The sequence below is a fragment of the Lasioglossum baleicum genome, chromosome 20 (assembly GCF_051020765.1).
Source record: "Lasioglossum baleicum chromosome 20, iyLasBale1, whole genome shotgun sequence".
NCBI lineage: Eukaryota > Metazoa > Arthropoda > Insecta > Hymenoptera > Halictidae > Lasioglossum > Lasioglossum baleicum.
Genome location: NC_134948.1, coordinates 1765637 through 1792560, shown reverse-complemented (window position 1 = coordinate 1792560; position 26924 = coordinate 1765637). Strand labels below are relative to the sequence as shown.

Below are 26924 nucleotides of genomic sequence, written 5' to 3'. Positions count from 1 at the left end.
TGTCAATTCAAGGAACAACGGTAAGTTTGATTACTAATATTTTTCAAAGCTTCCTTTGTCTTTTCAAACTTGTCCTTCATACTTTTGAAATTTTCATCGAGACTTTTGATGAAGACTATTGAGTCTTCTTCAAATTTATCAATTTTATTCTTTATAAAAATTACATTTTGAGAGCCCCACTCGTATGCAGGATTATAATTGCTCTTGTGAGCTGTTTCGTTAGTTGTTTTCGCACTCGTGTGCGGGGTTATAGTTATTCTCACGAGCTGCTTCGCTGGTTGTATTCGCTCTCATGTGCAGGTTTATAATTGCTCTTGTGAGCTACTTCGTTGGTTGTTTCCGCACCCGTGTGCGGAGTTATAGTTATTCTCACGAGCTGTTTCGCTGGTTGTATTCGCACTTCCGTGCGGGGTTGTAATTGCTCTTGTGAGCTGCTTCGTTGGTTGTATTCGCACTCATGTGCACGATTACAATTGTTCTTGTGAATTGGTTCGCTGATTGTATTCGCACTTCTGTGCGGGGTTACAATTGCTCTCATGAGCTGGTTCTCTTATTTCAATCATTGATCTCGACAATTTTTATTTCTGAATTTCCAATTGTTTGCATGGGAACTTTCACGAATCTCACTTCTAAACATTTTCTCATCTTGTTTGAAATTGGCATTCCTCCGATCGGAGGTCCCCCAGGGGCTCACTCACGGATGGTGCCGTGAGTGAGTACGGGGTGTCGCGTCCCCGGGGCACCCGAATCGCCTATAGGCCGCACCCGTGTGCGGGATTAGTTTGGTTCTCGTGAACTGGTTCTAGGTTTGCTCTCGTGAGCGGGTATTAGGTTTGCACTCGTGTGCAGGGTTATGTATTGTTATGTTTAACTATATTATTAGTCTGTTTCAGCTAGAATACACCAAGAAGAAGACATACCAAGAAGAGGACAAACCAAGAAGAAGACAAACCAAGAAAACTGCAGCGTATTCTTAAGTTAGTTTTATTTGCCGAGCAATTATTGTCTTAGCGTCACCCCCGAACCTGAGCCTTCTGCTCAGGCTCATGTTTCTTATTTGCGAATCAAAGCCTTCTGCTTTGATTCTTCCCCTTTTGCGATTTAGTTGTTTGGTTCCCAATAATTGCTCGGCTTGCGTGCGTTAATTTTTAAGAGCTTGTACTATGCCCATCTGTATATACCCATAATATTGTAGTAATTATTGGCATTGGTATTATTTGCTCGATTTAACGTTTTTGGTTTAATCTCTAAATCTGTAATACCATATACATATGCATATCTAGTTATCAGGATATCGGTATACAAAGGTATCAGCATATCAGTTTAGCAGTATATCGCATATCACTATATCTGTATATCAGTATAGAATTATCATAACAATGAATCAGTATAATACCAATGCCAATAATTAATTGCGTGCGTGCGTGCGTGCGGTAATTTTTAAGCTCGTATATCCTTGTTGTAAATATGTCGAGTAATTATTGCAATAACGTCACTTTACTCGGCTCGTATTTTTGACTCCGACACAGCCTTCTGCTGTGTCGGACCTTGCTTGTATGTACCAGACCGGTTGGAGACGGTATTCGGCGTCGATACATTGAGAGGGGTGGTTCATTGAGACCTGTTCACTCGTATTGCCATTCTCTCTGTTCGTAATCCTACCCGAGTCACCTCAACGCTTTGCGTTGCCTGGTGGCAGGTAGTTGGCAGAGAAATTCTCTGTTCGTCATCCTACCCACGTTACCTCAATGCATTGCGTTGCCTGGTGGCAGGTAGTTGGCAGAGAGATGGTGTTACGTTTGAACACTTCTCACTGTCCATTCCTGTTGGTGAGGATACGTCAGGTATCGGTTCTGACCGGAGCTGCACTGCAAGCATTGTACGCGCCGCGTCACCTTCGAACCAGAGCCTTCTGCTCTGGTTCGCTCTTATTTTTTACTTTGAAAGAATCAGAGCCTTCTGCCTGATTCGCCTTTGAACCCCCGTGGATCGGAGACTTCTTCTCCGATTCACACCTTTCGCTCCGCGATAATTGCTCGACTTGCGTGCGTAATTTAGTATAATTCCATCGACTTGCGTGCGTTAGTTATTAAGATTGTATATCGTCGTTCTAAATATGTCGAGTAATTATTGCCGTAACGTCACTTTACTCGACTCGTATTTTTGACTCCGACACAGCCCTCTGCTGTGTCGGACCTTGCTTGTATGTACTAGACCGGTTGAAGCCGGTATTCGGCGTCGATACATTGAGAGGGGTGGTTCATTGAGACCTGTTCACTCGTATTGCCATTCTCTCTGTTCGTAATCCTACCCGAGTCACCTCAACGCTTTGCGTTGCCTGGTGGCAGGTAGTTGGCAGAGAAATTCTCTGTTCGTCATCCTACCCACGTCATCTCAATGCATTGCGTTGCCTGGTGGCAGGTAGTTGGCAGAGAGATGGTTCTACGTTTGAACACTTCTCACTGTCCATTCCTCTTGGTGAGGACACGTCGGGTATCGGCTCTGACCGGAGCTGCACTGCAAGCATTGTACGCGCCGCGTCACCTTCGAACTAGAGCCTTCTGCTCTGGTTCGCTCTTTTTTCTTACTTTGAAAGAATCAGAGCCTTCTGCCTAATTTGCCTTTAATCCCCCGTGGATCGGATACTTCTTCTCCGGTTCACACCTCTTGCCCCGCGATAATTACTCGACATACTTGCGTAATTTAGTATTAAGTCTGTCGTTGTAAGAAAGGAAGCCAGAAGGAATATTGCATTCGTTCTGACTCCCTTTCGGGTCTCTTGTGCAGCAACCTCCTCGTGGTGAGACCTGGGCAATCGGTATTATCCTTTATTTGTAAAACCTTCTAGTCTCTTATGAATAAAGGACAATATCGAGCTAATAGCTGCACATTTAATGAATATGTTGATTTTCAATAAATTCTATTCCTATACCTATTGTCTTCCGTAACATTTTTCACATTCACCCTCCTTCATAACAAAATATATGTATCATTCAAGCTGGTTCGCCCGGGCGTGAACAATGTCATATATCGTCTGGTTCTATTTAGGTAAAGAGACGGGATAGTATTTCGTCGGTGATAGTATTATAAGGCCATTACAGAATGGGTAATGTGAGCATTCTATACTATATCATTCTTCTTCTACTTGACGAGTTTCTCGTCGGTGGTAGAACTTTTAGCGATGTGGTATTTCAGATCACTGTAAATTCCACGTTATCCTCGCGCTTGGTCGCGCACGCTTACTAGTCCCGCTGAATAGCACAGGGGCTGGGCAGTCTTTAATAGTATCTCGTCGGTGACCTGACACCCAATGTATTCTGGTGTCCGTCGGTATTGGTGCACAACTAATTGATAGAAAAATTAATACCGAAGATTTAATTTTTGAAATTGAGAAGTATTTAGTGATGATGTCACTTTTACCCTTTCTTTTTTAGCGGGTATGAACGCTTGGTGGTACCACCTGATACCGATTCATAAAAGCTCTTCAATTCGGTGGAGTCACCAAGTTGCGCCACCAGTGGCCTAGTCTAATAGGGGTCTAACGCCTCGAAGTGACTCCCATCGAGTCCTATTATCATTTAGTGTCAACACCTCTATAGAATTAAGAAGATATATTATTATTATTTCTAGGGGCACAAAATTATAGCAAGGTTTAATAGAAAATTATGGATATAATGTAAAGAAAATTATTGCTATCAGTGGCATTTTAAGGTATCGGTACTACAGATTCCTGTGGACACCAAGTCCCATAAGATGTCAGGTCTATTCCTACATCTCGTCTGTGGCAGGGTAGTTTATTGATCGCGGGAGTTCCTGGTGTCGCCATCCCAAGATCCCGCTAGGAAACTGATTCACCTCTAGCTTAGCCGTTTCTCCGTGGATGGCGCCACGTGTACTTTCTCTAAAATCATTTTCGAAATTATCACTATACTGCCGGATGTTAAAAATCCCCAAAAAGTACGAAATTCCCTAAATTCAATATAATTTCATAATTCGATTAAATAGCCTCAAGCTGTTTTCCGGTTTCCAATCGCCAACAAAGGGACAAAAACCGACGCCAAACAATTCCATGGAAAAAGAATCGTATAAATTTATCAGCTCCGAAACGAACTAGTCCGGAACAAATCGAATCACTTGAATCGAAGTGAAGCTGACCGAGGTCGGCTGTAGCGAGCGGAAACGTGTTGAAGCCAGCAACGCCGGTTTGCAACTGACAGAAATGGATTCGGGCCGTTTAGTTTACATCGAAGAGAACTGAAGCAGATGGTCGAGTCAGAATTGCACGTTCCGACTGACAGCTCGCGAATGGAAACGACTGTGCATCGGTGAAATTATTGATCCCACACGCGGACGGTCCTGCCACAACAGTAAACAGTTTCCCCGGGATCTAGTGATATTCCTAGACGGTAAAGAAATTCTCCCAGCACAAACTTATCCACTGTCGATCAAGCGACATAAAATCATCAATATTCTAGTGCGAGTCTCGACCAAAGCTGGCGCCACTCGAATAATTCTCAAGTCCGTATAAAACGGTAATTTTAAAAACATTTGTATACTTGGTCCATACACATCAATTAAGTGATAATTAGACTGCGGATCTTTATGCAAAATAAAAATTGTTTGCAGGAAATTGAATGTTATTTCTTCCCTTAATGATTTTAATAGAGCGGAAATCATATATTGACATCTGCAATTTTTAAAATATTTCAACAAGTTTGAATTTCATCTTCTCAATTTTATTTGTAAATGCATAACGATCCGCAGTCCAGTGATAATACTGAGATGGTTTCAGAAATCTGATTTCTGCCAGGGTAGCGAACAATTTGAAAAGAAAGTTTTATCAGACTTTCGATAGAATCCGCTTTGTAGCAGCGAGTGTCTTGGACAGAAGTTCATTCGTTCCGGTGGGCAGGTTCTCGAATGGGTGTAATTAGTCCGGCAAACAGGTCTGTAACGTGTAATCGACGCGATGCAGGCGAAATACAGCCGGGGCCGTTTCGGATAATTTGATTAGACAGCGCTGTTTGTTGAGCATGTTCGCTCGAGTATCGTAACTGCACGATGATCGACTGGCGATATCGGTTTCCGACGGTCTACATGGATTTTGGCCCATTTCCTGTTGAAACTCGAGGTCCTGACTCACCCCAAAAACATCCAACAATACTAACGGAAGCCCCGGTAATCCCGTACTTAGCGCTGCGTGCTCATACCCTCCAGCCATTCCGCATACAATCGTTAAACGAATACTATACGACACGGTCGAACCCTGTAGCAAGTTTAATTATTCATTGGATAGGTACAACGAGGTTCCTCAAATTTCTTATTCCAGCGGTGAGAACATTTCTATAGTCTAATGTTTAGGTCTAGTATTGTTTCACTTGTCAAATCATTTTTGTAATGGTTTTTATCCATATAACAACTTCGCGTTCATTCTCCTGAGCCAATTAGCAGTAACTCGTTCAAGGGGCACCAGAATTCATTAAACCTGGTTTGCGGAAGCGAACGCACCCCGTGGAAAGTTTAATTATTCATTGAAAAGTGAAACTAGGTCTCTCGCACTTGTTTATTGAAACCTGGAGAATATTTCTAGATTAATTTCCGTTCATCTATATCTATATAAATAAAAATCAAATGCTGTTCGTTGGTAAGCGCATCACTTGAGAATGGCTGGACCGATTTGGCTAATTCTTTTTTTTTTAAATGTTCGTATGAGTCCGAACTAGGTTATAGGATAAGAGAAATTGGAAAAGTATCACGGAAAATTCGGGAAAAACTAAAAGTGCTTTTAGAATCATATTTCAATGCAACAAGAAAACGAATGTCGTAGCTTTTAATCAATATTTCAATAGAACGTCGCAGCTTTTAATCAATATTTCAATAGAAATTTGCATTATCGACGTCTGTTTGCATTATCGACATTAACTAACCGTCTCGTATGTATATACAATAAAAAAGTCTGTATGTATGTATGTAAGATTCCATCGATCTGAGTCGGTGGGTCTGTCGCACGTGTTGTCCATCTGTCGGGGTTGAAGTTGTCGGAACGCGGTGGTTGTAAATAATCGGCTAGTTCGGAGCTGATCCGTGCGCGTTTTCTGTCTGCTATAACAACCTAGCTGCGGAAAGCCGCGAGCATCTAGTAAACAATATTTAACGCTCAGAATCATATAAGCAATGCCGTGATTTAGTTTGTAATATGTCAAATTGATTTGCCAAATGAGCTTATTTTACGGATCGGAAGTGCCCTTTGGCGAAAATGTTTCTCCGGCTTCGAATCACAGACGTGAGAGGTCGGAATGATCGGCAAACGCGGCGTGTACCAATTAAAAGTGAATTATCCGGCCCCGTAAGCGATACCGACTGCAGCGGAGTCGTGTGAACGGGAATCCCACGAAAGGCAAACACGTTGTTGAATGGAACGGTTCCGAATCGATCGGAGAAACGTCTCGATCGAGAGTTTCAAGTGGCCGGAAGCTTGCACGCGAACGGATTCGTCGGTTTTGGCAAACGGTCAGGAATGGACTGCGTGTTACACGAGGCGTGTGAAAGACTGCGCGAGTCCGGAGCGTATTTTCGAACCGAACTCCGTTCGCGCAAACACGAGATATGTGTATTATGAAATATAATTGTGTTTGAAAATTGTAAGCAAAAATTGTAAGCATCCTAGCGAAGCCTAAACTCAAAGATTCTTACATCTTACTTCGCAATTGCGACCAATAACAATTTTTTTAAAAATTATTTACACAGTAGCTAGAAAACCAATGCTTCTGTCGTCTAAAAAACAACTGAAGTTGTGTCCCATTTTGAAAAAGTTATTCGTTTGTGAAAGGTGTACGAATACTTTAGACATCACTGTGTCTCGAAACGAAAGGTCGGGAGCCGCGCGAGATCGACGCGAATTTTCCGGGTCTTTTGATCCCTGACCTTTGATCGCGAGAACTTCCGAATATATACATTGTGTGATCGCGACAGAAAAATAGATCAAAGGATTCCCGGCGGAGAGACTACGAGAATAGTTGATCATTCAGCCAATTCCTGAATGTCAAAGCGAGTGTTCCGTCTCCTCGGAGAGACGGGTTTATAATTAACGATACGCTACAATGTATTTTCTACCGATATTGATCAGCCTCCGAGTATAATGTACGTACAAGTGAAAATGAGCGGGAAAAAATTCGTCGAAACATCTATTTTCGTGTGAAGCGCGGACTACGCCTTTTGTTTGCCGGGGAATCGAACGCGTTAATTAACAATCGCACCGGGCGGGGAGAGAGTTTCCCACCCGAAGGATATTAATTCTACTGGCAGGTTCGCGAACGAACGCGACGAAAGCTCATTACCGACTGGAACGTAGGTGCACGTCGAATCGATCGCCAGGGAAAACCGACGGCCATGGGAACGCGGTTTGTTCAGGCCACTCTCTGCTCGGCGTTTCGTGTTGCTGGAAATTAACGGTACCCGAGGAAATCGCGTCGCGATAACGGAACGTCGCGTTCAATTTCATAATTACCCTCAGGACTCCTCGCGATTCCGAAATTTTATTAGAAAGTACCGCGAGAGAGAGGTACACGCTCCATTTCCCCCTTCGATTAACGCGATTTAAAAGCTTCGTAATTATTCGCCGGTGGCACGAACTCCGAAGTATCAGGGGCAAGATATTTTTGCCTTGGTGAAAGAGAACTAAAAAAAAATACATACATGAGATTTTAATGACGCGCTTGTTTTGCGCTACGTGCTCGTTGTGTGGGGAAATTATTCGAAACAGGCACACGCTGGAAATGCGTCGCTGAAAACTGCGTGCGTGTTGGTCATGCTTCTCGTGTAATCGAATTGTTCGTCGGGTCGTTGGATAGAGTGAAATCTCCTCTTTGAAATGCGCTTTGATTAATTTCCATACGACGTCGCATTGCCGAGTAACCGACCGCTGAATAGAACCCTAACGTTCACTGCTCCGATATCTCCGTTTCACTCGTGTGCTCGATTCTCACGCTCTCACCTATTGACCCATCGGACGGTGAATGAGTCAGCGACTTTTTACTACTTTCTGTTTCACTATTACTATCATTACTACTTATGCGCACTTTCAGGTCAGACTGGGGTCGCGACGTTTCCGCGTTCCCAGCCTCGACTTCGAGACCTCGAATCTCGAGAACGGTTTGTCCTAACCGCGCCGAACGAAACACATTTCCCTTATCTCCGCAGCGTACAACCATAATACACCGTACGTGAATATGCAATAGCGTTTTATCGGTGCCCCTTTGTCCTGCACGTCCTTTCGAAAATGTCATCGGATAACACGCAGAGATCTCTGCAAAACGAGCCGATCAATGGGATATGCTTAACAAACCCGTGACGCAGATTTCGAGGATGGAATTCGCGAGGAATCAGCGCGAATTAATTGCATCCGGAGTCGTGCAGGATTTACGACAATGCTCGGACTTAATTACTTTCCTCGATTCTTCCGTGCAACATTATTCGTGCAGCGAATGCTCGGATAATCACGTTCACTCCCCGGTGTCCCGTAATTAAAATTTTCATCGACCGCGCTCCGGCAAATAATAATTCATTTAATTGTTGCACGCCCTCTCCTGTATCGAATTACGTGGTCGACGCATGTAGAATAAATCTGTGTCGAGACAGATGCAACCGTCCTGTCTAGTTTCGTGTTGTAATAGATCTGTTGTGATCGAACTAGTACTATAGTCGTGTACTTGCTCGGAAACTACCTGTGAACATCCCTGCCGCCCTGCGCATGGTACTTTAAGTGACATTATTCATGCAGGGAAACGACACTGCCATGGATCCGGCAAGTGGAACTACCATGGAAATTGTCAGACAAGTGGAACGGCGCACAGTGGGTAAAACCGGTGAATTCTGTGTCAAAATCAAAGAACTTTCGATAGAAATGAGATAGAGCGATGAAATTTTTTTCAAATGAAAGCTGAAACTTTGCAGAATATGAGATAATTATGGAGATTGTGGTACGAACGTTTTTTAACCTTGAAAGAATTCGTTAAACTTGCACAATTTCAAGAAAATTGTGATTTTCCCAATACTACGCGCGGAAAAAAATTTTTTTCAACATGCGACACATCATTTCCCGTAGATTTTTTCACGCTGATTTTAAGTAAACGTTCAAATACTTCATTATGATTATTTCTAATGTGTTTTATATATGAGAATACAATATTCCTTCAAACTAGCGGGTTACCAAATCATTTCAACGAAAAAATGATTTCATATAAGTTGTGTTCACAAAAATCGATTTCTTGCAAAATCCTGAGGTCGTAGATAACTTTTGAAACGAGATTTGAAATCAGCGTGAGAAAATATACTAGGAATGATGTGTCGCACGTTAAAAAAAAAATTTTCTGCGCGTGGTATTGGAAAAACCACAATTTTCTTGAAATTGTGCAAGTTTAACGAATTCTCTCAAGGTTAAAAAACGTTCGTACCACAATCTCCATATTTATCCCATATTCTGCAAAGTTTCAGCTTTCATTTGAAAAAATTTCATCGCTCTATCTCATTTCTATCGAAAGTTCTTTGATTTTGACACAGATTTCGTCGGTTTGGCCCATAGTGCGGCGGCCCCACAAATAGTCAGATGAGAGTAATTACTAGACTGCGAATCTTTATGCAAAATAAAAATATTCTGCATTGATTGTGGGCAGCAGGAATAAAATAAAAATTGACTTCATCCCTTAATGACTTTGTTACGTTACGATATTCTTGAATTTTTCGAATCTATTACTATTTTACATTTCACCCAACTAATTTCTTCATAAATGCATAAAGATCCGCAGTCTAGTAATTACCCTAGCTCTAATTAGAAAAGGAGATTTCACCAGGCAAGTAGAATTATATCTGCCTGGCCAGACAAGTAGAACTGCAATACACTCGATCAGACTAGTGGTATCGCTCTATCATTGGTCGAGCAAATTAAATTGGTGTCACTCACATAATGACAATAGCAGAAAAATCAAATAGATCAGACTCTGTCTGATTAACGAGTGAAGTAATCTATGCTTTTCCAGTCCAGTGGAAGTATCCTTGACGGAGCAGACAAATGGAATGACCTCATCCTTGGGCAGACTGAGTTTGGTCAGTGATAAGAATAATGGAACTGGCAGACACACACACACACACATACCCTCTGGTCCAAGAGGAATTATCTGTTTCTGCTCTGACAAGTGGAATTATCTCATGCTGGTCGGACAAGTGGAAAAATCTATATGTAATCTGACGACAGGCGTGAAATTGTGTTCAGAGCTCGAGTACGATATCGTCGATATCATACTGTGACACTGAGAATCCTCGTTCCGAAAAGATGCAGGCTCACCCGCACCGGTCGATAAATGTTCTAACTAGAATGCACATGATTGATTAACAGGACGAGATTTTCTCCACCGCGTCGTAACGGACGAGACACGTCAATAATGCAGATCCCGGATTTATGAATTATTTAAAAAGCAGACTGTGAACTCTTGAATAAATCATCGAGCTTCAAAGAAAGTACACTAACTTTACGTGGTCGTCGCGAAATTTCCATTTCGAAAGTGCGATTATTACCGGTTCAAGAGGATCCACTCGTTAAAACAATAAACAGCTGAATCCTTTTGACAGAGGTACAAAAGAGTTTCAACTACACGAGAGAGCCTTTGTGTCGGTAAATTGAGGAAACTGTTCTTTCGCTAGTACCGGTTCATTTGTAGCCTCATTCACGCTTGGCTCGAGTATATACACAATAAAGGCCGGGGTTTCAATATATTTTATTAAAACCCCGGATCCTCCGTTATTTACCCACGAGAAATCGTGCAGCAAAATCAACGGGCTCGCGAGCACGTACCGCGTTCGATTTAACTTCTCGACTCGACCAACATTTCAAAAATTATTGCAGTACTGTGTAGGATTTCCGTTCCGGCTGACTCCGCGAGCGAGTGGAAGTTACCCTGACCAGTACATGGTGACAAGAAATAACGGAGTTAATCATTTCTTATTATAATTCTGTCAAATCGACGAATTTTGAAAAACCAAATAATAACAACCATAACATGGACCTAGACAGAATTGTAATAAGAAATGTTTAACTCCGTTATTTCTTGTCACCTTGTAGAATTGCAGATGATTTCTCGGACAAGTAGAATATCCTATGACTGTTCAGACAAGTCGAACAAATCAGAAAAAGCTTCCCTGCCTCTGATAAAACAATGGGACGATCGTACCTTCTGTTAGAATGGCCAGGTGATCAGCACGCGATGTTTCCTAAAATGGACATGGAAGAACATGGCGATCGGGGAAGAGCTAAATTCCAGGGAGCACCGGAGAGTTCGGACACCAACACCAATTATTCTGGATAACTCTATCAGTTAACTACTCACTCATAGAACACCTCGGAATCGCTTCTGTTCAACACCAACCTCGGCAGAACGTACGCCTTCTTGCGTCTGGTCCGGAGCATCGTTACCCCGAACTGGAACTCGGAAGACTGTACCGGCGAGTGGGGGCTCAGTATAGTGATCTTCCTGTCGCTGCCACCTGGACTGGTCAGTGAGAACACGTTGGACGGTGGTGGCAGGCTCAGGTGTTGGGGTAGCTTTCTGTCGAGGCCCATGTTGGCGAACAATCCTCTTCGGACTTCGGCGTTTAGGCTCTCTTCTCTGTGAAGATTGTCGCTGCTCTTCGACTCCGTAGTGATGATCTTCCTAACGTCCTTGGACGAGGACGTGAGGAAGCTTCTGTATTGACTTTTGGAGGTGGTCATGTGGGTTTCGGAACTCGTGGACAAGGACTCTAGAGATTTCGAGTCCTCGCTGTAGCGTTCGTCGGCGCTGAGGAAGTTCTTGGAGGTCCTCAGGCTCTCCATTGACCTGGCAGTCATCTGACCACCTGTGGTAGCTGTCAGCAGCTGAGGCCTACCGGGTTTCTGAAGTTTGATCAGGCTTTTCACTTCAGGCTCGTACTCCTCCTGACTAGAAGACGATTGAGGACTCCTGTTGAATAGGCCGATGCGGGTGCCAGAGAACCTGGTCACTTCTTCCCTGACACTCAAGTTGGTCCTCATCAAATGACGATTCATCAGCAATGATTCCGCTTCCTCAGGAACGTCCAGCGAATGACGGTCGTGTCCTGATATCCTGATACCCTTCTCGTCAGTAACTATGGGCTCAGGAGTCTCTTCGTCCTTAGGGATGTTCTCCATCTCGTTCTCGGAAGCGTACTCCATGGTGTCGGACTCCTCGGAGTTTTTCTTACGACCCTCCAACCTGGAGAACCTAGACGACGCCATCAGAGTTCTCGATTGCTGATGGGACACCTTGCTCACCAACGTCACTGACTCCCTCTTCTCGTCAGTCTCGTCATCGTCCATCTTCTGCTAGCTGGATAGTCCTGGGAATTCCTTCGCGGATCTCCTTCGCCGGGAGATATAGGCTTTCGAGGATTTTGAAAGAGGATTGTGGCTTACGCCAGCCCCTTCTTACCCGGGTCTTGCCACACCGTCTGCCGAGGATAATCGAATCCTGATTCCTCCCGGATTGCCGGAATCATCCGAGTGAGGATCAGATCTCCTCGTACACTCCGACCCTCTCCCGGCCCTGCAGAAACTGTTATGCTAGCCGGCGTACTCGAGGGGACGTGTCCTAGCTGAAAGAGTTAACGCTAGGTTCGGTTCGTGGGCTTCGGGGCATTGTGCGAACGCTTTGGAGTACCTTTGATCACCGTTGATTGAGTGGAAGGACGCGCGGAGATATACGACTTAAACGGATTTCCTCGGGTTCAACCGAGTTTCGTGTAGCCTATCTTCAGGAACTGACTGGGAATAACTTCCTCAGAATAAACCTATAAATTTATTTATGCAACATAAAAATGTTTTGCAATGATTGTGGGAAGCAGGAATAATATCGAAATTGATTTCTTCCCTCAATGACTTTGTTACATTAAAAGCAACATTACAACATTCTTGAATTTCTAAAATCTTTTACTGTTTTATATTTCGTCCAACCAATTTCCGATTTCCTCAGGGTTCAACCGAGTTTCGTGTGGCCTATCTTCAGGAACTGACTGGGAATAACTATTCGTTCCTCAGAATATAAACCTATGAATTTATTTATGCAACATACAAATGTTTTGCAATGATTGTGGGAAGCAGGAATAATATCAAAATTGATTTCATCCCTCAATTACTTTGTTACATTAAAAGCAACAATACAACATTCTTGAATTTCTAAAATCTTTTACTGTTTTATATTTCGTCCAACCAATTTTTTCATAAATGCATGAACATCTGTATTCTACTTATAGCTTTTGAAGCATTGATCTCCTAGGATCGAAACTTGGATTTTTCATATATGCTCGCTCAAATCTACTGGATTGCATAGGAAAAAGGTAAACATTTCTGGTTACTGTTGAATCCAACAAATTCGCACAGACCTAAAAATTCTTCTCGAAGGGTACGAAGAGATAAAAGTACACCGGTGACTCAGGCGCGGGCAGTGAAACCGTGTAAGACGATTAGGACAGCAGACTCGTTAGAGTAACAGGATCACCGGCTAGATTTGTTGCAATTTTAAACACGAAATCAATTCCCCGGACTATTAGACGCTCCGGGTCGGACCGTTCCGAGGGAGATTCGATTGTCGGCGTAGGACTGTCGTAATCGCGTTAACTGGTCTGCGAGAATATCCGCCGGGATCGATACTAACGACGATTGGATCGACGACTGATGCGAAAACGATCGGATCCCCGGTCGAAGATCCACGTCCGGCAATTTTTCACGGTTTAAATGGAACTGGAACGTTTCCAACGCCTCGACGCAACTCGGACGCCGGAATTAATTTATTCCCGAGACTATATTGTTATAAAATATTTAATCCGGTTCGGTGATCCGTTTCCTCCTCGAGAATCTGTTACGCAGATACGACCACAGTCATTAATTAATGGCCTCGGGCAACGTGATTAATTAATCCGTCTCGATGCGTGTGCCATTTGCATATTTTTACCGCGCCGTTTCTGCCCCGCGAAATTATAAGCGTCCCCTCGACGCGGCTGGTAATTGAGGTTCCACGGGGAACAAAACGTTTCCGCGCCCCGGGGCTCGGAAGCATCGCGAGAAAAGGGCAATTTTCAGCAAACCCAGCCGGCTCGGAGTTTTCGAATTTGCGGGATTAAATTTTAAACTAGCAGCTTGTCGGACACGGTCGCTAGTTGCAGCTCGCCGACTCTTGATGGACCGTGTCCCGCCTGGATTTATTCGATTCCCAGCACTCCTCGGGAGGAATCAGCGGAATTGAATTTTCGCGGTAACAAATTTCGCAATTTCGCGAATTTCGACAATCGGAAATATTGTAAATCATGAATCAGTTCATGACGCGGAATAAAAATTGTCTGTATTAATTGCAAGACTTCGATTCAATGGTTGTAATTGCATGACATTTTTGAAATCTTTTTCTCATTTTTATCGCGATCGCATAAAAACCGCAGTCGGGCGATTACTAATAGAATTATGTTGTTTCATGAATAAATTTCGCTCTGATAGCGTTGCATTGTTGTCTGGTAAATTCACGAAGCAAACACAACCCTTTAAAATTTCCTTCGGCGGAACACAAGCAATTTGCGAGCGCTGTGGCCACGAGGGACGCTCGCAAGTTGCATCGTTTCATTTCATTCGTAATTGACGAGCGTCCAGCGTTATGCTAAATACGAAAGTCGGCGAGCGGAACGTGTTGTCCGGAGCGAAAGTATGCCTGAGGGGCTCGGCGGAAAACATTTTCCTTTCATTTAAAGCTGTCGATTACCAGTGGGGCCCGTTACGCGTTCGATCGATCGCGCCGTTCGAAAAGCTAACAATCGGTTTGTTAATCGGGTCGTTTCGAATCTATAGCGAGTTTGACGTGGCTGCACCGCCCCGTTTGCAAAATTGATCGAAATTCATTGAGAAAATGAAACTCGGGACAGAGGGAAATGATTTCGCTATCGATCTGGACCTAGCAAAATTGCGTTTGCCATCGCTGTGTTTATTTATGTATGGAACCTGCGTGCTCGACAATGCCGATACCCAGTTCGATTAAAGCCTAATGAATCCACATTGGTCCCATGATTGGAATAGAACTGAAAATTTAATCATGTTTGGAGGAGCAAAGAGTAAGCGCGTTTTGTTCTCGGTATCGCTTCTGGCGTCGAGAAGAACATCTCTGGCCGAGTACAAACAAAAACGTGCACGCCAGCTTGTAAATCGTGCAACCGGAGCGATTTACGCCGGCCGTCCCGCGGAGATTTATATTCCAGCCAGCTCCAAAATACTTTTGACACTTTGCCGGTACCCCACGAGTTTATGACGCGACCGGTTGCTTACATTGTAATTGGATTTGTAGCCAACCGCCGAGTGAATTACCCCCGACAGCCTGTAAACTGCACGGCCCGCTCGTAATCGTCACGCGAAACGTAGAAAAACCACAGCAAGACTCTCCCTGCCTTTTCTCATTGCACCCCCGCGGCTTCCAGATGAAATTTACGACTGCCGTTTTCCTGCTCAAGCCAGTCCACGGAGCTTTTGATGGCCCCGGGAATTAGCATGGACACTTAAGAGGCCTATTTTGACTGTTGGAAAATAGTGCGACGGGTCGGAATTTTTTCCAGGAGAAATGTTACAGGGATTGATTTAAAACTTTGCCACGTTGTTTATGGATCTTTCAGATGTACCGTGCAATTTTTTTAGCCAGAATGAGTGATTTCTTCCGATGTTATGGCACTTTATCAGTCGTTCACGTTTATGGTCGCATCAGACGTTGTAGTCACGCGGAATGAAAAAATCGAAAAGGTTGTGAAATCGTATGAATATAGCTAGCTTCTCTCACCAGAAATCATAAAAATATTATTAGATACATAAATTTTCATATTAATTTAATGATATTTCTAAATTCTATGTAAAATTTCTATAAATAATATCACCCCCCAAATAATATTAGATATATAAATTCTCATATTATAATTTAATAATATTTCTAAATTCTATGTAAAAAATTTCTATAAATAATATTACCCCCTCAAATAATATTAGATACATAAATTTTCATATTAATATTTAAATAATATTAAATTTTATATCAAATTAATTAATTACCCCCAACTTTTTATTCACTTTTATGAAAATTGTCATATTAATTTAATTTTTCATAATTTTTTAACCTCAAAAAAGCTCCGTAATGTTATTATTATTTACTGTTTTTGATGTGCGGACAGTGACAGGTGCGGAATTTTGAAAAATCAAATTTTGCGATGTAATTCTTTGTTCGGGCGATAAATAGATGTCTATTAATAGTATCTGGCAAGTTTTGTTCGAATCGAACGATCGGTTTACGAGATATCGCGGCAATTCGAAAAAAAAATCGGTTTCCAGAGTTAGGGGCGGTTCGCAGTAATTGATCGCTGTCATAAATTGCTCGAACGAGGTCGTGTTTGGTCTCGATAGTATCCGGATTTAGAAGAGGAGACCCGGGGTGCCGGTCTCCCGCCTCGACTGAGACAAATCTAGACTGAATGTCCGTGTCTCATAATAACGAATACATTTCCATGGTCCGCGGGGCCCGCGCTATAATTGGACGGCACGGCGGAGCTCAAAGCGGGAAAACTGGCATTCCTGCCGGCAGACGTCGACGCCTCCATTGTCGACGTTCTTCTCAAAGGGACCATTGTCGAGCCTTCGAATCGCATCCCGTCGAATTAGCCGATCTAATTCGGCGCCAGACAATTTCCTCTTTTACGTTTACCAAGGCGCCATTCATTCTCCGCTATACTTAGCTCCTGAGTGCGCGAGTGTTTAATTGGCACCTCAATTTATTAGCAGAACTCTCAGCCGGCATTTCGATAAACGGAGCTGTTAATATGAAATTCAATGAGTGCTCTTCGCGAAGAGGAGGTTCGCTAGAAATTATTTTCATCTCCGCAAGTAATAAGTAAGCTGTAATTATTATTAATATTATTATTATAATATTATATACGGACCGAGGTCCTTTTATACAAATGTTCACAGTCGTTTACAGTAGAACTGATAAAAACAAAAAGAAACATAACAAAAAAAAGAAGTCTTAATCTAAGATTTACATAAAAAGGGACAAGCGCGAAACTAAACAAATGCAGGTACATTATTAACAAATAATCTTGCGTAATTTTCTTTTGAATTCATGTAACGTGCCATTAAAAAAATCGATATTATTATACAGTATGTTCGATCTCGCAATAATGCGATTTAAAGGATTTATTACTGAATATGTGGATTGAATTTCATTGTTTGAAATCCTGCTCTGGTTGTCAAAACACGTTCAGATACGTGGAAATTGATTTGCCTCAGGAGTGCGGGACAATCTATATTATTATTTATCAAATTAAAAACAAAGCTCCAGTCGGATACTATTCTTCGATCAGATAATGTTTCCAGGCTGACTATGTTTAATATTTTAGAGTAATCATGATCAAAGATTGACATTGGATTGTTTGTCTTATATGCACAAAACCTTAGAATGTAACCGTTAAGAAATTGAGGATCATTCTGGAATTCGCTGTGTGTATTTTTTAAAATTGTGTCCACGTGACAGGGAATATTTTGATCGTGATCATCCTGGCGAAACTCCGCGGGAACATTGATTTAGGATAACCTGAGGTGATTTAACACGGGTTAGGCATAACCCAGGAAGTAGCACTATTCAGCTTGCCTTGGCCTAACATGAAAGACTAGCATGACCCTGACCCAACCACAATGTAAAGTTGCCTTACTGTCATCACGTATGTAGCAGTATTACAACGTCAATCATCGTGTTTTCGTTATGCTCGAAGGTGTATACAGTCCTCAACGTCCATCAACTTCCTAATTGCGATTGTGTTTGGACAAATGTCCAAGGGCCGCGTCGCATTACGTTCGAATGGAAATTACACGAGGAAACGATTCTTAACGAACGTCATACTAATAGCAGCGCCAGTTCAAAAGAGCGATAAATTTCTGGTCGGTGCCAGAAGATCGTGCCAGAAATCCGCGGAAATTCTTTCGTTCGAGCGTAAACGGACTCGACCTCTACCGATTGAACGCTTTAAGAAGCAAGAAGACGCCTATCCACCGCCATTTAACCGCGGTCCGAGATTTATCGCTGTCTCGCGGGCACAGAAATGGCAGCGCGGTCGCATTCGGTCGGCTTTTGCGTGTGTCGCGTGATGTTACCGCTCTACTCCGCCTACAATGATCATTAACGACCTGGAAACTCTAATTTTCAATTTCAACTTCGATTAAATCAGAAAAGTTAAATTCGACAGAAAATGTCCGTGAGAAATGGTCGAACGTTCGCTGTTTATTATCATTGATTGGTCCCCGCTTATCGCAACAGTTTTTCCAGCAACAGAGTCGCCGGCAGGAAAAATGTGGGATGGTGAAAAGTTTGTCGAGTACTGCTCCGTCTCCACTCGAGCAAATCGCACGGCCATTAGCAGAAGTTGTTTCAGCGATAATAACAATCCAACTTTCCGAATAAAGTTCGCGGCAGCCACTTATCAGATCCAACGTCACGACGCTCGCGTATTGGAAACCGTGAGAACGCGATAAAGCCTCGAGATCGCATGCTCCATTGCATTCAAATGTACGTTCGCTCGGAGTTTACTGGTCGATTCGCTCTCGAGAAGGGCGAGCTTTTACGAAAATTGCTGCGAGGGCACCTCTCCGATCTCAAACATGATCGAAACAGGACAAGGACCGGATTCTTCTTGCTGTTCTCCTTGCAACCGAGTCGAATTAGTATGCGGAAAATTCTCGGCGATCAGAGAGGAATGTCGCCTCTGAAACCTTCGTGAATTAGGGCCGAGGTTAGGCGATAGGTCAAGGGTTAATTCTAAATTTGTACTTGCACCCAGCAGTACCTTCATCGGATCACTAGGAATTCTCTATTAAACTTTTCTGGATTTTTTTTCAAGCAGTTTGAATAATTTTCTTCGGAGTTAGAGCAACATTAGCGAGAAGTCGGGAAACGTGGGACCTGCGAGAAGGTTCAACGAAAGAATTTCTGAGTTCTGTTATCGTATAGTTCGGGGGTTCTTCATCATAACAATTCCGTTTCCACGCGAGACGCTCGTTCGACGCCCGTTTCCAGATGATGTAGAGGTCCCGTAGAGCCAGGACACCAGCTGGCTCGTCGGTATTGCCAAAGTTCTAGGTCAACCAGTAGCTCCGCGAACTGGAATCGTCGTGATAATATGTATCTCCGTGACTGCAGCCGGCTGCATGCATCGATCAAACCTTCGGAAATTTGTTTGCACGCACGGCTTAATCATTGATGTTCGATAGTTTACAGTGGCCTGCACAGGCCACTTCGAAACTTATCCCAAACAGTTCACTGAACAGCTAATCTCGAACGCTACTTGTGCTTCAACCCGGACAATATCGTCTTCGAACGGCAAATGCATTTTTTCCAACTCTAAATAAAAGTTACCACCTTATTCCCAATCAGGATTAAAGGATTCTACAAATTTGTAAAGGTCCCATCGCAGTCAAAATGGTGAAGTTGACGGACACTGAGGAATATCCCATTACGTTAATAACCTGGGACAGGAGAAAACACTCGATGGTTTATTTGCGGTGGCAACATTGTCGGAAAGGACGAGAGAGAGGACTGCAACCCAGCCATTAGTTAATCAGGAACTCCATGAAATTTAAAGCACCTGAGTTTTATTCTGTGGGAGGGCAGTTGGAATATGTGCATCCCTCTTTCAAATTCAGATTTATTCTATAATTAGCACACCTCAGTGTCAAATAGAAATAATTAGCTAAAAGCATCCACAAGGACTCTATTTTATATATGCTGATCAATCTTTTTCAAACCTCGTTGAACCCAACACAGTCCCTCCACTCAATTCCATTCCAAACAGTCGTAAAGTAACTTTCATTCTTCAACTTTCATCGATTCAATCTCCAGCAACAGTCTGAAATTTTCATAGCAGCGAGAACCGAGCTGTAACGACTTACGCAACCAGAAAATTACATCACACAGTGGCTGCCCTTTCTCAACAATATTTGCCACCGTCTGCAAGACGTTCTCCAAGTATCAAAATTCGAGGGGAGGAGACCTGGCGTGGATAATCACCGGAAGGTGTCGAAACGTTTCCGCGTTTAATCGATTCACCGGAGCCACCGAGGCGGGAAGCTTTTGATGGCGGTGCGATGCGATATTCGCGAACAATACGTTAATTATGAAAATCACAGGACCTCCAACCGATCGCCGCCCCAGAGAAATTGCCGCGATCCCGTTTCTGCTCGGATTTCGGCTGTACAATACCAAGTCCTTGCCACTGGTTTCCCGTTTCACCCCGTACTTTCGTCGTTTCGTTTCGACACAACGCGAAATTCAAGCGAATTCAATCGGGAAAGGTGAATCGTCTCGCGTTTCAGGCGCCACTGATATTTTGTGACAATCATCGATTTTTCCCCGAAAATCCTTCTCGAAATCCTCGGGGAACCATTCGACTCAAAAACGCATTAAACAATTGTTTCTTTTATTTTGTACTCATGATACTTTCCCCACAGTTTATAAAAGAACAAATACGAAGATCTACAAAATAGAAGGGCTACCTTAAAATGCTCCAGTTATTTTTCAGGCAGCCTGTAAGGTTTGAGAGGAAAACATTGAAAATTTATTTCCCGTCGTAGAAAGATAAATGCCCTCCCTTCTGCGGCATGTATGTTAAATGTTTTCTTGGGATGCTTCCGACGCGGGGATCTTTCTGCAAACGGAATTTTTCTGGTCACGAATAAGCGTGTTTCACGGAGGAACCGTTACGAGCTTCGGGACAGCAGTTGCAGGATTTAAGCCGGGTTCACCATCGCGGTCGTTTGTTAGAGTTACCAGGGGATTCCACGGTGACAGTCTCCCTAAAATCCTGGGAAACCATCGCGCGAGGTTCGGGGTCCGAAATTCCCGCGAGACATCCTCGCTACATCCTCAATTTTTACAACTTTATCTCTCGCCACCCCTTGTTACATCGACTCAGGAAAAATAGAATTCCATAAATAACAAACACCCTCCTGCAAGATAATTTTCTAACTTCAATTCGTGTCGATAACACTGTTCAACAAATTTCAACTTCTTCTTTGTTTTCGATATACTGTTGGGTGGATCTTATAGAGTTTTTCACGCTCATTCCGAATCTTCCCTTAATTTTTTGAGAAACATGACTTTGAAGAAGAAACGTATTTTTCAACTTCAAACAAATATTGTGATGTTATTATAACAGATATTGAATTGTTCTTTACAGCAAAAGATTCTACAGACTTTCCCGAATCCAGTGATATCCAATATTAATACATTAGGATTGTTTAAACATGTTTAAACAATGATTAAAGACGGAGAGACACCACTTTTGCACCAATTTTTGAGGATATTTTTCAATTTATCTCAAAAAATAAGGGTCCAGCGGAAAATCGAACTATACCACGCGATAGAGCAGACTTTTATCTTGAGCAACTAGCCGTTCAAGTTTGGAACATCGACGTTTTTTTTCGTTCGCCCGACATGAGTTGCCGGCAGTGGCGCTTACCGCTAGAACAGGCGTTAAACATGTTTAAACAATCATGATGTATTAATATTGGATATCACTGCAGTCGGGATGGTCTATAGAATCTTTTGCTGTAAAGAACAATTCAACATCTTTCATAATAACACCACAATATTTGTTTAAAGTTGAAAAATATGTTTTCTTTTCAAAGTCATGTTTCTCAAAAACTGTGCGTCTAGAATCAGCGCGAAAAACTCTATAAGAACCACCGAACAGTAATTGTGGAACAAATTTGGTGTTGGACAGTGTAATCAAACAGAAAGATTTCGCTCCAGTGTAGACTTTCAGATACGATTCCATTTTCCAGTTGTTTGCACTGTTCTTCGAGCTGCGAATAAGATGAATAAAAATGGTTGAAACGAGAGAGAAATCTTTCGGATCCTTTGGAGATACAGGTGTCCTTATTGATTTCTATTTTTTTCATTTCCTGTATCCCTTTCATCCAGCAGTAATCCTGACGGATTTACGTTTCGAATTCCGCCCTGAGAAGGAATACGGGAAGTGGGAGCTTCAGCGAAAAGTTCGCTCAAAGAGGAATCGGTATTGTAAGGTGTTCAGTCACTGCGTCGACTCCCCTTCTCCAAAAGGTCGTGCAGAAAGATCCCCGTATCCGAGATTATTTTCTATCTTGAACAGGTTCGTTAAAACTTTCCGTTTCACGGCGCAGTGAAAATAATGCCCACCAAATCATATCATCTCGTCCGGAAAGTAATTTCGTTTTTTATTGTGTCCCTCGAGAAATAAAATTCATGAGGGCCACAAACCGGAATCCAATTGAGCCGGACTACAAACGAAACCGTTCGATCGCCCTGGCAATTTCTAAAAACTCCGAAACGGATTCGAAGAGAAAACGGGGACACGGTTGAAACGAGCGTGGCATAGTGAGCGCGGCGACTTAAGGAAAACTTTTCTTTCATCGCAATCGTGAACGCTACGAATTCCCGGGAGTCTCGTTCGAATACAGATGCCGTCGACCCGACAGAAGTTATATTTCCTTTAACTACGTGTCCCGCCAACTTTCCAGGACCGACTGGAATCCCATTAGCGCACTTTGTCGACATTCAATGAAGAATAAATTCACACGATTCTATTCATTGATCGCCTATTCAAGAAAACCCCGAGACCTTTCTGTATTTTTGCCAAGCTTTCGATTTCTTGCTGAACATTTACTATTGCAGCCACGGAGGATGATAAACGGGGACCTAGAAAACATCTTCCAATCAGCTCCGCCCCTTGTTCGCGTCAACTCGAGTCCCTTCAATTGTAAAAGGAGGGCGTGTGCATGTGTAAGTGCAGCGGCAACTGATAAAACGGTGGGCGTGGCTAGTTAATCAAGTGGGAGTAGTGACCTGTGACGAATGGGGGAGGCAACGCAGGATCTTGAAATTTATGCTGCCAGACGGTAAGGAATGTGGTCAGTTTAGATTTCAGTGTGGGGTGAGGTTACGTGTGGAATTTGTTAGGGGTGGTTTGTGGCCAAAGGTCGGGTCTTATCGGAGTTCTGAGGTTGACTGTGGCCATGGTCAAGCCAAACATAAGTTCAACTAGACTAGGCCGAAGCTAATTTCAAGCTGGGTCCAGGCGAGACCCAATTTAGATACAAGCAAGGCCTTGAGAGATCTTTGCTGGAGCCAGGTCAGCTCTAACTCCCTAAGAAGCTAACTTCTACTTCAGACTGCACCTTAAGGCGGTAGTATACCCTCTGATTGTAACTAGAAAGGGACTAGAATCTTACTAGATTTTGGGTCGAAACATGGGTTTGCGCGCTTCGGTCGTTTGACCTTATTTGAGCAGATTTTGGGCTGGGTGAGGGCTCATTCTAAAGAGGAAGGTTCATCACAGTGCGCTCTGGTCATGATTTTAACGAGATTATGTTTGTATCTAATAATATGAGAGCCCAAAGTAGAGAAAAAATCTAGAGAAATTCCCGCAGATTTCAATGCATTTTTCTGTCTCCAAAAGACTTTTTTGACTTATATGATGACCAGAGCGCACTGTGATGAACTTTTAGACACAGAAAAATGCATTGAAATCTGCGGGTTTTTTCCAGATTATTTCTCTACTTTGGGCCCTCATATTATTAGATATAAACATAATCTCGTTAAAATCATGACCAGAGCGCACTGCGTCTAACCTTCCTCTTTAGAATGAGCCCTCACCCAGCCCAAAATTTGCTCAAATAAGGTCAAACAACTTCTGGGCGCAAACCCATGTTTCGAGCCATTTTTCTAGTAAGATTCTAGTTATTTGCTGGTTACAATCCGAGGGTATACTACCGCCTTAAACGTCATCTAGCACACAGGTAGGTCGAGCACCCTAGAATGTTTGCTAAGCGCAGTCCTCGTGCAATCAGTCAGCAATTGTAGAAGATTCTATAAACCTTGAGCAGCTGGATTTTATGGACCCCGCTGGTATAAGGCGAATTGCCATAAATCCCTCTAGGGCAGCGCCATTCCCGGATCGATCTGCGACGATCCTGCATCGTGGCGAAGTTCAAGGTCCCAAACGTAACTGGGACTATATAGTCAGATCTATGGAGGCCGTAATTACACGGTTCAAACTGCATCCGAGTCCCGAATATTCATCGTCAGCTGGAGCGCAGGGATGTTCTCGCGAAAATTAGTTTGCGGAACCATTCGCAGACGGGGGAATCACGCGAATGGAAGACAGAGGGATGTTCCGAGGGTATGGTAGCGGAAGCGACGCCGGATGAAGCGGCATAGAGGAACGCGGCCGCGGTTGGCGCAGCGTCAGCAACGGTGGAGGACGGGAAATGAGGCCAGAAAGCTCGAAGGACTGGACGAATGATGCGGCCTCGGGGTTGCAATTTGAAATTCATACTGCCTTGCGCCCCGGAGGAAGTCGGCCGGCCGACGTGGATATGTTTGTCGCGCCGCCATTTACCATTTCGAGGAAGCCGGCAAAGGTCGGCCGCTCGAATATTCGAGGCTTCGCTCATTCTCAGCTTCCTGACCAAATCCTCGCCGAACTTCGTTTTTCATCCCCTTGGCCGCCGTTCAAACGAGTCAATCTCCAGACATTTATCATCCTCGGCTAATTCTACTCCCGAATTGGGGTTACATAACTGTGGTTGCAAGGTAAAACGTCACAATTTCAACAAATTTGAGTTTATGCATTCATTCAGCTCTATAGTATAGGATTGATGTATTTACCAGAAAAAAGTCGTGAAAACAAATTCGAAAGACTCGGAAAATAATGTCAGGGCCCGCCCTAGGGGCGGGCAACCCCCATTTAGGCTGTAAGTGTGAGAAAAATATTGATGTGTTAAATGCCCAATTAATAGAAAATTTATATACCGTAAAATTAATCAAGAACTTTTTATGTTCGACTGCTACACAAAATCGTCTTAATGGTTTGGCCATTTTGGCAATTGAGCATGAAATTGCTGATCGAGTAAATTTAAAAGAAGCGATAAAGAACTGAAAGTAAGAAAAGAAAGTTTTTAATCGCTAGAGCGGGCGCTGGCAGCGTTTTTCCTGATATAATAAACAACTTTTATAAAAAGCCCTACATAAGTTAGTGCTACCTCCCAAATGTTTTAATTAATCGAACCGACTGTGTACAAATAATACCCAGTTCAACCCCGACATAGTTTAATCCTGAGATTGAACGGTGGTGGAATAGCTTCCAGGGGTAGTAAAGAAGATCGAAGTTCGCGCGGTGGCAGAGATCTCCAGATCTCCTCAGGAATCCCATCACCACTCTGACCCTCGAGCTAACAAGCTCCCTGTTTGAACGACATTATCACGGTCAACATCAAAGGGTTCTGAAAAAATTCGAAATCCATCCGGAACGGATCCACCACGCCGCGGCGTCCACAAACTCCTAGATCGTTCCTTTCGAAAAAAGATCACCACCCTCGCAGGAATTGATCGCTCAGATTACACTCAAACAACCCGTGTAATTTATTTAAGAGCTGTTCAGACGACGTCGTTCCACCCTCGGGAATGCTTGCCCAGTAATAACAATGTAAATTATGCACACCTGTCTCTGTAATAACAATCTACACTAACCTCGTGATCGCTTCCTGTATCAACATTCCGGTAAGGAGCTGTTTCATCCCCCTGGAACTGGGTCGAAGTTAATCATTTCTCCGGGGCGTAAAATTGCATTTTCGTAGAAAACAAGATGGGCGCTTTCTAGAGTGATCTTTTGAGAGTGTGTTCCAAAAATTTCAACAAGGTCGCACAAAAATTGAGTTCCTGGCAGCCATTTCGAGTAAATTCCAAGACGAGTAATGTTTTTCGTGGTTGTGAAGCAATGTTTGGAGAACGTGTGGGTGAATTTCGAAGAAGATCGGTCCTTTTCGCAGCAATTTTGGTAAACCCCTCATCAGGGAGGCAGTAGAGACCGCGGGGATTAAGTCTGAAAGAAAAATCTTGAGAATAGAGTAGGTGGGGAACTTCCCGAGCCGGAGCTTGCAGTTTCGTTGAAAAAATCGCTGGCCAGGACAAGTTGTCCGAGAGCCGACAGCATTTATCGAGTTAGCGGCAAGTTTAATCCGCCCTATCAGCCGTATCACCCGGACCAGACTTGGACTTTCGCCGAGTTCGCTCTCGGAATACAGCATTTCGAGTGGATAATTAACGTGGAACTTAAACGGGAATTCATTTAGTGTTTAACGAGTACCCTCCGTTGACATCGTTAACGAATTCAGCCGCTCCGCGTCACTTGCGTCATCTCTCGAAGACTCGGCCGAGGCAGAGATTTTGCTAATAAACTAGCGAAGCAGCAAAACTCGAGCCTTCGGTGAAGAAGCCGGGGTGCGCGTTCTTGCCCCCGCTGTTTCTCGAGAAACATTAATCAAAGTGAATATTAAATGCTCCGCACGGAAGCTGCCGCGGATTTGCATTTTCGTAAAAAAAAAAAGAAATCGTAAGACGTTCCATTAAAGAATTAATTCTCCAGAGTAAGAGACGAAAGAAGTCTTCGAGAAACATTCACTCGACGGCTAAAATGATAAACTAATTTTTAACCAGACACACAGTGTATGTCGTAAGATTTATTGGTTCCGTCACTTTGTCACACGTGTGCGCGCGTTAATGGATTCTTTGAAGCGAGAATGCACCATGTGCTCTCTGTCGATCCTCCGGACTCATTACGCGAGCTAATTCTGGGTTTCTGCACGCCTCGAAAATTCTGCGGAAAAATTCCTCACTTCAGAGAAGCCGTGCCACGCGTAACAGGTTCGTCTTGAAGCTTGCGACTATTTTTCTTTCATCTTCTCACTTGAACTCCGAATATCCATTTCGATATCGTCAAATGTAACTTTCTGCCACTTCGAACGTGATCACTAGACTGCGGATGTTTATTTTTCGCAG

At 43.3% G+C, this 26924-nt stretch overlaps 1 protein-coding gene across 17 annotated transcripts in view; it reads right to left on the bottom strand.

Annotated features, from left to right (window-relative positions):
• The window catches only part of Dnc (phosphodiesterase dunce), a 393758-nt gene that overhangs the window by 122783 nt on the left and 244051 nt on the right, over positions 1 to 26924 (bottom strand). For 4 of the 17 annotated variants that reach the window (XM_076444505.1, XM_076444506.1, XM_076444507.1 and 1 more), the window contains one exon: positions 11379 to 12642. The exons of 11 other annotated variants lie outside the window; for them this stretch is intronic. In XM_076444505.1, the coding sequence (XP_076300620.1) occupies positions 11379 to 12367 (989 nt within the window). In that variant the 5' untranslated portion in view covers positions 12368 to 12642. Of the gene's footprint in view, positions 1 to 11378; positions 15931 to 26924 lie in introns of those variants that run through there. 2 more of the 17 variants (XM_076444504.1, XM_076444509.1) reach the window with 2 other exon arrangements.